Here is a 13,170-nt window from a genome sequence, read left to right as displayed (position 1 = left end):
TTGGTAGAAAATTATTGGACTTCCTAGACTTTTCAGAGTTGCCAGAAATCAATGATCGGTTTTAACCAAGTCATTGACAAATTTGCAAAAGTAAAGGTCCAAAGCATGTACAGCATTATTAGATATTACTGTGATAAATCATGAATATGTTTTCCCCTTTCTTTCAAAAAGTACATTGATGTAATTAAAATATGCTATGACTTTTTTCCCTCTGTACAATTACTTTCCTGTTGCTACTCTAAAATATTACCATCAACTTAGTGACTTAAAACAATACAAAATTTATTATCTCACAGTTCTAGATGTCAGAAGTCCTAAAAGTGATGTCTCTGAAGGACTGTATTTCTTCTAAAGGTCACCTGGCATTTCTTGGCTCATGGCTTCTTCTTACATCTTCAATACCAAAAAATAATATCCACAAATCTCTCTCCTCTCTCTTCTTTCTCTTTCTCTCTCCCTCTCTCTCCTTCTTTCACATCCCTGTCATAATCACATCGTAACTATGACTCAACCCTACACTCTCCCTTTTACAAGAGCTCTTGTGATTACATTGGACGCACCTGGTTAATCCAGGAAAATCTCCCCATCTCAAGATCCTTAACTTAATCGCATCTGCAAAGTATCTTTTGCTATGATACATATTCAAAGCATATGCTATATTCAAAGTATATTGCTATAAAGTAACATATTCAAAGGTTCTGGGGATTAAGACATGGACATCTCTGGGAAGCCATTATTCTGTCCACTACATGTACACATGTACTGTAATGTTTTATATATATATGTGTGTGTGTGTGTGTGTGTGTTTACTTACGGCACCATCATATACATATTCATACATGTTTGTATATATATAATCAAGTGTTTTATTATGGTTTTCTGGAAATTACAATTCATTATCTCATTTGATTATTTTGACTAAAAATGATTTGCCATATGAAAGAAGGGGGATGTTAAAAATAATCCTTAGTGTTAAATATTCTAGATATGTCATTGGTAAATAGTCTGCTATTTCTACCTTCTTTTAAGTAAAACAATTCTGATAATGTTCATGAGAGCCATTTATGCCTCACTTATTTTCGTTAACTCTCTAAGTCAAATACTATATTTGTAAGCCACAAATTTAAAAAAGTAAATTGTTACAAAAACTTCAGTGTACTCAGAAAACATTTTTTGAATTTAAGATTGAAAAGAGAAGGTTAGCTGGGTTATACTGTGTGTTTTTCAACACTGATACAGTAAAAATATCTACTGACCATTTTGATAGAAATTATTTTTTCCTATTTTTGACTTATCTATTTAGAAGAATATGTCCAAAATGATAACCTGCTTTTATACAATCAGAGAGGTAGCAGGATGCATTTGGTAAAAACAAAATTCCTAATGGCATACGTGGATACACTGTTTTTCCCCTGTCTTACAGCAACTCAGATTAATGAACAAAGAACAAAGAGCTGACATATAACCTACCCATGGGAGTGCCAACGCCATAACCTTTAGAGTCTATAAGGCCGCCAATCTGTGTCAGGTTACAGTTCCGCTGGGTAACAAACTCGATGGTTGTTGACTCCATTAGGAAAGCATAATCAGAGGTGAGGACTCGCTGGATTCCTTCTTCATTACTTTTGACCAGCACTGACTGCCTTCTGCTACTCATAAAGGCCCACATTTTGTCATACGTGGAGATTTTTGATTTCTGAAGAAAATAAATATAAGTTGGTCACGAGAAAGGTATTCTTTAGTTTCCATGTGCTCCTATAATGCTTAGACACAATGAACTACATTTACTTTACTTGTACCATCTTAAACAATATAATTTTTAAGGGATATATATATATATATATATATATATATATATATACCAAAAAAATCTGAATCTGTATAATGACTGTCTCATAGCAATTTCTCGTCATATTTCTAGGTATAGTATAGATTTATTTAACAAATATATTTTTTAAAATCTTCATGTTTAAAAACACATCCCAGTAAATCACTGAAAGCTATACATACAACAGAAAACAAATGATTTATAAGGAAGTTCTTTGTGCTTGTCTCTTACCTGAGTATTTCATATTTGTCAACATTTCTTTACAACAAATGTGGAAGAGAGAAATACTGCACTCAGATTGACACTGTAAGACTCCAAGAGTTTGTTTGTTTTCCCCCAGCTTGGGTTAACACAACACAGATGCTACATTAACCCCCAGGGATACACAAAAAATGTATGGGCTGAAGAGACAAGCAGAATGTGTTACAAATAAGGATGTTACAAATAAAGATGTCTACATTTCCACTGAGAAACAATTTGATCACCTCAGTACTTCTTTAAGCTGGAGTTCAGAAATCTATTATTCAGGCCTACTAAATAACTAAAGATTCCTGGACCAATACAATTGAATAGTGTTTATATCCAACTGAAAATTCTCAGGAGGGCTTTACTAGAATTTCATTACTAAAAGAAGAAAATAGGTTTTGTTCAGAAGGCCCTGGTAAAACATAAACAGGAAAAACGTTAGCATCTGCTCCTTGAAAGTTCATCTGTGAAACCCTTATCATCATTTAATTATTATATTATACAAATACCAAAAATAATCCTGAAGTTACAAACACAGGAAGGATATTCATCATACTGCTTGTATTATCATAAAAAGTTAAAACTCTTTTCAAGCAAATAGATATGGAATATTTTTTACAGTTTAAGTGTGCTTTTATTTCTACATGTGCAAGGAAATAAATGTGATATTACTACTACTTCCACTACAAGGCAGGCCCACAATATTACAGAGAAAAATCCTGGCACTGTTTCAATGATAAAATGGAAATAAGTACCTTATGATTTACTAGGAAAAAGAAAAAGGTATAATGAGTGCTCTATAAAGACAAGGACAGAATCAGGGCTAAGACCGGGTAGAAATGCAAACCTTTGCTCCCCAGTGAAACACTGAACATGCCTGCCTCATCTTCCCAAAGTGCTAGGATTACAAGCATGAGCCACCATGCCTGGCCAAGATAATTATATTTTATAATAGTACACAAATCCATTCATTGTGAACATTTTACTGTAATCCATGTGATAAACACATCAAACATTTTTTTTAATCACAACTGAAAACCAACCAACTTTAAGACATGTTGCTACTGTATCCTTTACAAATGTATATAGTTTCATGTTAAATTACTAAGAACTATCATATTATTTCACATTTGAAATATCTGATCTACAATACTAACAGTTAATTGGTGTAATAAGAATTTTACAAAACATAAACTCACTTAAAATTCTTGAAATACTTTCCAGCACTGATTTTTCATTTCTTTAAGCATTTCTATTATTTTAATGGCAAAATATATTTAGATAGAAAAGTCACCCAAACTGTTTTAGTTCTCATAATAAATATGAAAGCTCAGTTTAAGAAATATGATTATCTGCTGGTCACCTACCAGGAAATAGGTAACTTTAGAATACACCCTCACTCCACAAATGTCCAGAGATAGTCAGTTCTAGATCCCTTTCAAAGCCAAAATAAACATGGGTTTAAAAAAAGTAGAATTTATTGAAGGGATGTTTTAAAAACAGTTACATTGTTACAGCCTATCTCTGAATAGCATGATGACTCCACCAACCCACTCAAGCAGGTACTAGAGGTTTTATTCTCTGGAGAGGAAGCAAGAGCATGCTGGACAGTTGAACCAGGGAAGACCATATTAAAACCGGAAGAAATAAGTTGAAATCCATAACCAATGTTGAGACCAGTCAGCCTTATGTCTGTCTTGATTCATATACTTCCTCCAGAAAGAATAATAGAATTTTTTTCAAGCAAAATATTAATAGTAATAATAAAAGTTTACACATATATAAATTTTAGCATGTGCTAGATGCTATTCCAAATTATTTACACATACTAAAATTTTTAATTTTTATAAAAATATGTAGGTATTTTTGTACCCCTTTTATAAACAAGAAAACCAAAACACAATGATGTTAATGATTTGCCTAAAATTATATGGCTACTTAGTGGCAAAACCAGGACTCAAACATGGGAAGATTTCCTACAAGTTTCATAATCTTAATCAGTGCACTACACCAACTCTATCTAAATATACATTTCATGGATTTTCTAACTAAATTACCCACTATATACCCCACAGTGAAACTCAGTTTTTCAGCTTTGAGTAAGCATCTAGAGTTTGCAGTGAGCCTTTTAAAATCTATTAAATATGATCAAACAGCCAAGGATAACCAGATACTTGAGGAGAGCCTCCAACTGAAAATATAAAGACTAAAGCAAACAGAATGGCATAAATGATCCTCAAAGTGGTAAGAAATATTTTACAAATGCAACAAAACAAAAACTCAAAATGCATTCTCTTGCATTTACAACATCAAGCACTCTCTAATATGAGAGAAAGCACTCAAGAGATGCTACCTTGGATATGAACTCGATGGGAGGGATAATTGAAGAAAGTATTCTTTGGCTGGGGCACCATGAGCTAAGGAACAGAGTGCTAGAAAATGATAGCAAAATAAATAAGGAGTAATGAAGGTGACCTGAAGCCTTCCCTCAGCTTTTTAAACTTTAGACAGGCTCCTTCTGACCTCCAGGCCCCATCTTAAGCTCACTCAGTCCCTTATATGATTCAGATAGCCTAAGCATCAAGGTATTTTCCCTCCCCTCTCGTAGATAATTTACTTCCGAATTCTTGTAATTGTAAATTCCTTATTTGTCCCTTTTAAATGTAAATCTTTTTGAAAGGCTCTTGGCAGTTTTTCAACACCAGACTGTCTTTCTAAAGCGCCTGGAGCCAACCCTTTGAAAGGTAATCATCAAGGAAGGAGGCATCTCTATCTTCCAGTCTCTGTGGAAAGGTAGAAACCTAACTTCAGACAGAGGGTCCCTTGTTCCAAGTTGTAAAACTACTTTCTGTGACGAAGATATGAGAAAGTTTATATTTCCCTTGGATAATCCCAATTAGCAAACACATATGGTCATAATCCCCCATACCCACCCAATTGTTGTTAAAAGCTCTTTCACCCTTAAAAACTCCCAAACTATCCTTTAAAACTCTCCAGAGTTTCAGCCCAGTTCAGAGATTGACTTCTGATCTCTCTCTTCCTTTTTGGAATAGAAAAGTCTTCCTTGTTGGTTTAACTTTTCCCAGTGCAACTTCTGCTTTCACAGAGCCAAGTTACTCTTTTATTTAAAATACGTGTATCACCATAGAATGCTACACAGTCATAAAAAAGAACAAAATCATGTCCTTTACAGCAATATGGATGCAGCTGGATGGAGGCCATTATCCTAAGTGAATTAACACAGGAACAGAAAACCAAATATTGCACGTTCTCAGATATAAATGAGAGCTAAACATTGAGTATTCACGGACATAAAGATAGCAACAATAGACACGGGGGATTACCAAGGGAGGAAGATGATGGGGGCAAGGGTTGCAAACATATTGCAGACTATGCTCACTACCTAGGTGACATGATCAACTGTACCTCAAACCTCAGCATCACATAATGTACCCATGTAACAAAACTGCACATGTATCTCCTGAATCTAAAATAAGTTGAAATTATTAAAAATTTTAAAAAGAAAATAAAAATAAATAAGTAAAATATGTGTATTGAATTACTTTCATGTAATAGGCACAATTTTAGACACTGACCAGGGTCCAGGTTTCATAAATAGTTAACATGCAAGAACAAAATATGCCTTAATCATAGGAGCAGTGAGAAGTGAAGGCAATTATGAAGCAGATTGTCTATGGATGATGAAATCAGATTTGCATTTTGAAGAGATCACTAAGACTACAATGGATGTAAAAAGACCATTTAGAAGCACATAGCATCAGTCTAAGGAAACAGTACTTGGACTCTGGAAATGGTGTTGGAGATGGAAAGATATCCAGAAACTCAAAGGGGGTGTGTGCGTGTGTGTGTGTGTGTGTGTGTGTAATGCATAATACTTGGTAATTATTGAAATATAAAAAGAAGAGGTTTAGGTTGAACAAGTCCTTGGTTTCTGGTTTACACTTGAGCATTACTGACAGAGGAAAAAACTGAAAGAAGATCAAATTTTAGGGGAGAAAGATTATACCTAGTGAGTTGGGGACCCATGAGGAACATTCAAATGGATCTGTAATATGAAGTTAGACATTAAGTCTGGAGTTCAGAGGGGATATCAAAGCTAAAAATGTAGATTTTGAATGCCATATTAGATACAATTGACCAAGTCGTGGATAGATGTGGAAAAAGACAGGAGAGGAAGATAAGATGAGTCCTATGATTAAGGCTTGTGGAATTTTGAATTTCACCAGCTGGCATAGGAGGCTGAAACGTAAAAAGAGTAAACAGAGAAGGAAGAAAATCTAAGTACTGCATAAATTAAGGCAAGAGAAAGTTGAGTGAGGAAGTGGTCCCTTGTAGTGATTTTGCTAGAAAACTACAAACAATGAAAACTGAATAATTTCCTTTGGATATGGCAACAGAGAGTTTCTTGGTTATTTTAGCAAGGGCTAATTGAGGGGAGTGAAGCTCTTAGAAGTCACATCAAAGTGGATTAAGAAAGGATTTGAGGAAAGTAAACTGGTAGCAGTAAGTGCCAAAAAGAAAAAAAAAATAAAATAAAAAGTACAACCCTGAAGATGAGCAGATCCAGAATAGCAGATAGAAGAATATTTTGGTTTAAGTAAGATTTTAAAAGATTGAAGAGATTTGAGCATGTTTAAATGCCAATGGCGGATGTTTCAAAAGAAAGGAGAGGTTTAAAATGTCAGAGAAAGAAAGAACAATCAATAATGCAAAGTTCCTTTGGCTAACATCTCCCCATTTCATCCCCTCAAACCCCTGGTAACTACTATTCTACTCCCTGCTTCTATGAGTTCAACTTTTTTTACATTCCATGTGTAAGTGAGATCATGCAGCATTTGTCTTTCTGTGCCTAGCTTATGTCATTTAACATAGTGACTACACATAATTATACTGCAAATTTATACTTGAAAGTTGCTAAGAGAATAGATCTTAAATATTCTCACCACATACACAAAAATACAGGATAATGGATATGTTAATTGAACTGATTATGATAATTTTATATATATGTATGTAGATACAGATAAGATACCAGGAAAGACTCAGGAATTGAGACTCAGCCTGGCTCTTTGCGTAGCTGCTGTCAAATTTATTAGGAAAGACTCTCCAACACTGTAAATATATACAGTTTTTATTATTTTATTGAGGTCAACTGTACCTCAGTGAAGCTGAAAAAAAATAAGGCAATGTTCCTAATAAGGTGGGTCCTGAGTAGAATAAACGAGGATTTAAAACACTGCCATTGGCTTGACCTCTGGTTTGAAAATATTTATATTAGACACCCATGGGGTTATACTTCCACTGTAAAATATTATGTATAAGGGGAAAATAAGAAGACTTAGCTAGATTTATTTTTAATAAAGCAAAAAGTTGTTGAACATTCTCAAAGTTAAATAGATTATAGGAGCTTGAAACGTAAAAATCAATAAATGGGAGCTGTACAAGTTAAAGAAAAGGAATAAAAATGCACTTAGGATCAGTGATGAGGTAAAAATGAAATTAATCAAATATTTCTATGTTGAATATGAAAGTTGTATGCAAATTGACATAGAAGAAAGGAAATATAAAGTTGCAGTATAAACTAAAGATTATAGGTGGAAAACAACCGGCATGTTGAAGGAGCCACCTGTAAATACATTTTGCTCCATCACCTGTAACAATGGCTAGTGTCTTTCAGTGAAGTAGATACTGATCATTGCCAAGGGACCTGATTAAAATCAAACATAAGGACTAAGCTGATCAGCCAAAATGTCCACAGTCTTTGAAGGTCCTCTGGCCACTGTGATGAGAGAAAGTGAAGACTGAGACAGAACACCAGGAAAGACTCAGGAATTGAGACACATCCTTGCCCTGTCCATAGCTGCTGCCAAATTTATTAGGAAATACTCTCCAAAAGAATGTAGTACCTAAGAGAAATATATAAAATAAAAGACAGGTAGTAAGCTAAGCACATCATAAAATAATTTTCTATTAGCAAATAATTGAGGTAACAACAAATTAGAGGATCATAAAGAGCTCACCTTGAGGGTAGCCAAGTAAAAGATAAGAAATAGTTAAAATATTTTTCTTTCCTACACAGTTGAGAGAACCAAAGCTCCTTGCCTTAAAAAAAAGTGAAAATAGATAAAATTCATGGCATCATGATTTTGCAAAAGAATTTTGATTACATAAAACATAAAAAGATTATAACTTACCTGACAAAAATAAAAAAAGATTTCTTAAGTATTATCCTTGTTATATTATACAGAGTAATTAGCCAGATAAAGCCAAGAGAATCAATTAAATAATGTCTCAGAGATATTGCATGAAATGCATATCTTAAAAAAAGCACTTTAAGAAAAATGCATTTTTAAATTTTTGTAAATAAAATCATCTTATTTTCCCACTAAACTTATCCTATCTGCCACTAAAAATACTAGAATGTATTTCTATTTTATTCCTCCTTTCCTTAAAGAAACTTATTTTTCTATGTTACATTAGATGGATTTGGGATGTCAATGTTTAGCAATGTTTATTTTATAAAAATGCAGAGGCTTGTAAGCCGATTTGTTTTTTGCTACATCAGCACAAACCAATAAAATCAGTTCATAAGACACTATCTGCTTATAATAGCAGTTTTCATGGATTGTGAAGCATCAACAAAATAATATATTTTGTCAAAAATAAACTTTAAAGGAATAAGAAATACACCCCCTTTTAAAATTCACAATTGCCAAATGATTTTGTGTATTAAAAAGAGCATACAATGTAAATATTTAAAATATTTTAAACACACATCTGACAATTTAAAACTTATAGACATTTTAGTTTAGTTTCTGCTAGAACACTAAATAAAGTTTGCAACCTGGAAATTATTTGGCTCTTTGCAAGTCTCAAATGACTAACAAATTTTAGGGTAAATTTCTTTTCTGAATGTTTTAGAGAACTGGTAAAATATCAGTGTAAGAATAGTGCTTTGCAATTTTGTTTTAAATTTCTTCTAAAATATTATGAAAAGCTAATAAGGTAAGGTTTACTCTTGAACCACTTGCATAGATCTTCTTTTCTTTTACTGGGAGCAACATATTTGACAAATATAAAGGCATCTTCTTTTTAAAGATATCTTAGGTACACAAATGGATTCCTCACCTTTGTTCATTTTCTTTGCTGTCAAAAATAAATTAAAATTTAGAAACCATCTTATGCTCATTGAACTTGCTTTTATAAACCTGACTGAGTGTCTAAAAGTGATAAGAAAATAACATTATCAATATTTGTGTAACCTCCTAAAGCAAGGATTTAGAATTAACTTTTTAAGTATGTTCTACAGGAAAGGTTTCTCCATGAATGAAACATAAAACCTTTAACATTAATTTTGTTTTAAATGTCATAACAACACATCCACCATGCAAAGAAAATTGAATACTATATTGTAATATGTTTTGTTATACATAATATTAGAAATGTTGACTTCAGCTCAGATACCTTAAAAAGTTAATCAGGTGGTACAACACCCAAAATATCTTGAAGTAATCTGAAAAAGACTTTATTGTTAACAAATTCTATTTCTTTTGAATTAATAAACAGACATTTATAAATAAAAGTTTTATCTCCTAAATAATAAATCTGGCAGAATTAGTTTAACATTGATGTATAGATTAATACAGTAAAATTGCTAAAAGCAAACAGTAATTTCTGACTTTTTAAAATTAACAATGTAAATTTTGTGGTATTTGGTACTAACTCAAATTATTCTTTTTCAATAAATTTTACATGACCAATTTTGTTTATAATGCTAACTTAAATATTTGGCTATAGTGCTATAATAATAATAATTCTTATTTTGTTATGAAAAAGTTACATGTAATAAGCCCTAATGCTCATAGCAAGGTCTCCCTTGGTAAAAGAGATTCTGGCTGAGATTTCCATTTTAATTTTTTATTACAGAAATAAATTACCAACAATACTGGAACATATGTGCTAGGTAAGAACAGCTGAGCCCTATCTGGACTCATCTGACCTTGGTCACTAGGAAATTAGAGTTAATTCAGGGAAACAAGACTGAAGCCATATGTGGTTCATATCAAAGGTGGATCTGAGTCCAGTGCAGTGATCTGAAAAGCATTCAGTTGTTAGTAAACCTGTCAGCCTTGGGATAATTCTGGCAGTGTTATCTCAAGGCATCTGTAATCTCTTAAAACAGGATATTTGAAGGGAAGGACAATGAAACAGAGAGAATTGCTCTTCTCAGTGTTAGTGTGAGTTAATAGAGGAATAAAAGAAATCAGAGTGACTAAGCATAATACAATAGGCAGCAAGTTTAGTATCATTTGGTGCAGTTAAAGACAGTTATCCTTTTTAGGTAGTTGAAACAGCATTTGATAGTTCATTGTGTACCATTCCAAGTATCTCATAATGAAGGTTCATTGCATATTATCTTTTAAATGAGATGTCTTCAACTTTCCTGATCAAATATTTTCTTTTCTTATAAATAATAGCCATCAAGAATATATTTTACTGTCATGTGGACAAACTGAAATACAATTAAGAAACTTTACCACACTGGGTCAATGAAGGACCTTGGATAAGCCATAATTTCTTTTCCCTACCTAATGTAATAAAAAGCTTCTTTAACAATATCGTGGAAGTATTGTGATAAATAAATGAGAAAACTCATCTAAAGCCATTTTGACAGGCCATAAAGCTCTGTAAAGATAATCAGAATTTATTCTCGTTGCTTGTTTTACATAATCAATCAAAAGAGAAACACAGTACTTGTACATGAGATGACTGCAGCATATACCTACTGTCTTCATATATATATATATATATGTAAGTGTATATGTATATGCCTTTACCATTAAAATAATTCTTAATTTTTTAAGGATAAGGAAACTTGTTTTCCCCTCTATTGTTATTTAATCACCCTAGTAAGCAAGAATAGAAAAAGCACCCTGAGCTTTTGCTGAGGTAGGAGCTTTAACCAACATGGCCCTTAACGCCAGGCCTTTTCAGGTGAGGAGACTTAGAGGCACAAAAGTTTTAGTTTAAAACTCAACTTATTCTATTTAATAATTCACTAGATTATTCATTCAATCATTTGATCTATCATTCTAATATATATTGACCACCAGCTTGGTATAAATAACCATGCCAGGCACTGTGTGTGCGTAGATTTACCAAAAACAAAACATGACCCCTGTCCTGGCAAAGCTTAAAGTCTTATAATGCATTACAAGTACACTGAGAATTAAAACATATCACAATATGAGTATGTATAAAGTAATTGATGATTATATTAATCATTAATTTACAGCACATTTTAATTAGGGGTACAAGTTAATAGAGGGTCTTTGACTATGCTGTTTTCTCTAGCTGGAATGCATTTTCCCTGCATATCCATGTGCCTCGCTTCTCCACTTCCTCTTGATGTTTGCTGATACATTCCTTTTTCCAGAGAATTTCTAATATTTACCCCATTTAAAATTAAAACCCTCGACTCACCATATATATACCTTATCCTCCGTCTATTTTATTTGTATTCATACCTCTTAATGACTAGGTAGTATATTATGTATTTCCTCTTTATACTTATTTATCTGTTCAATTTCTCTCTCTACCTGCTAGAAGAAAACCTCCATTAATGCAAGGATTTTCCCCTATCCTTATAGCTCTTGTATCTGGAACAGTGTCTAGTATATCATAGATATCAATAGATACTTATTGAATAAATTAGAAAAAAATGGATAAATGAATGACTAGATACATACAATGAAATTATTCCTATCATGCTGGAGTTTAGAAGACAGGCATATTACTTTCAGCTCTAACATTACCAAGCTAAATGATCTGTAGTGAGTAAGTTTATCTCTCTAGAAGTCAATTTGTTCAATTGTGGAATAAACGGATTAGACTATATAAATTCCAAGATATTTTTCAGTGGAGATGGTCTATATATCCATTAATATTTATTTATTTATTTATTTTTATTTATAAATAATATATATATATATCATGGCACATGTGATAATTTAATACAGTCATATAATTTGTAATGATCAAATCAGTTTAATTAAGAATAACTAGACTTGTACTTATTTTTCTCATATTCTGTTCATGGCTTCATTCAATAAGAAAAATATATGTATATATACCTGACCCAGCTTTAAAGCAAAATAGAAGGATAGCCACATTATTGCTCTACATAAATAATTTTAAATTCTATTTAATTTTGAGTACAGCTTTAATACATTAATGAAAAATGTATTTCACACTCCACATACATCAAGAATGGGAAATGTATCCTTGTTTCTTTCCTACTTCTAAATCACACATTCCACACTCCTCTTGAAAGCAAGCGAAGGTACAAAACCCTGTTCTTTTAAGGTTCGAACCATTCAATATTACTACCTGATTTATTTTACTACAGTCTTCTATTCATTTCCTGGATACAGATGTTTGCTTCTCCTCAGTGATGAACTAGTAAATGTTTAACAGTTGTCTCTCTGGAAAAGGGAGACTTGCCCTGATTTGTAGTGTTTGCCAATTTTTATTTGCTTTATTTTTACTTGTGGTACTTGCTGATTTTATATCCACTATTAATGATTTCAAGCTACAGGTATTATGTCAGCCAAATCATAAAATTTCTGTAAATTTATTTCCTGAAAGTCAGTACAAGTCATTTCCAGCCTACCGCTGTTTCTCTTTCACCAGCTTGAAACTGACAAGTCACTCAGAGTCCTTCACACAGAGTGCCCTTCACACAGGACTCAGAGTGACTTGTCAGTCATTCAAAATCATTACCAACACTTTTTTTAGTGCTTCAGCCAATCATGGTCACATAACACTATTTTCAACACCTGAATTTACTTTACTTTCAAAATGAATTACTCAACTTTCCTGCTCTATGATTTTAGACTCTTTTTTCTCCCCACTTTTTTTATTCAGTTTCTTTACCGGTAATATTTTCCAATCCCACTGGAGCCTCATGCGCATTAAAGACCTACAGTCTTACAATTCATTAGATTTTTCTACTTTTTTATATTATACCATGTTCAGATGATTTTTCCATGATATAAATCTCAATATTACTTTTG

The 13,170-nt window shown here is 32.6% G+C and overlaps 1 protein-coding gene across 10 annotated transcripts in view; it reads right to left on the bottom strand.

Annotated features, from left to right (window-relative positions):
* GRIK2 (glutamate ionotropic receptor kainate type subunit 2) overlaps nucleotides 1-13,170 on the bottom strand; it is a 1,183,164-nt gene that overhangs the window by 33,190 nt on the left and 1,136,804 nt on the right. For all 10 annotated transcript variants that reach the window (XM_034962599.3, XM_063605422.1, XM_063605420.1 and 7 more), the window contains one exon: nucleotides 1,471-1,696. In XM_034962599.3, coding sequence (XP_034818490.1) covers nucleotides 1,471-1,696 — 226 coding nt within the window. The remainder of the gene's footprint in view (nucleotides 1-1,470; nucleotides 1,697-13,170) is intronic.

Source organism: Pan paniscus, chromosome 5 (genome assembly GCF_029289425.2).
Source record: "Pan paniscus chromosome 5, NHGRI_mPanPan1-v2.0_pri, whole genome shotgun sequence".
Lineage (NCBI taxonomy): Eukaryota > Metazoa > Chordata > Mammalia > Primates > Hominidae > Pan > Pan paniscus.
Note: the sequence above shows the minus strand (reverse complement) of the source record. Positions and strands in the feature narration are given on the sequence as shown.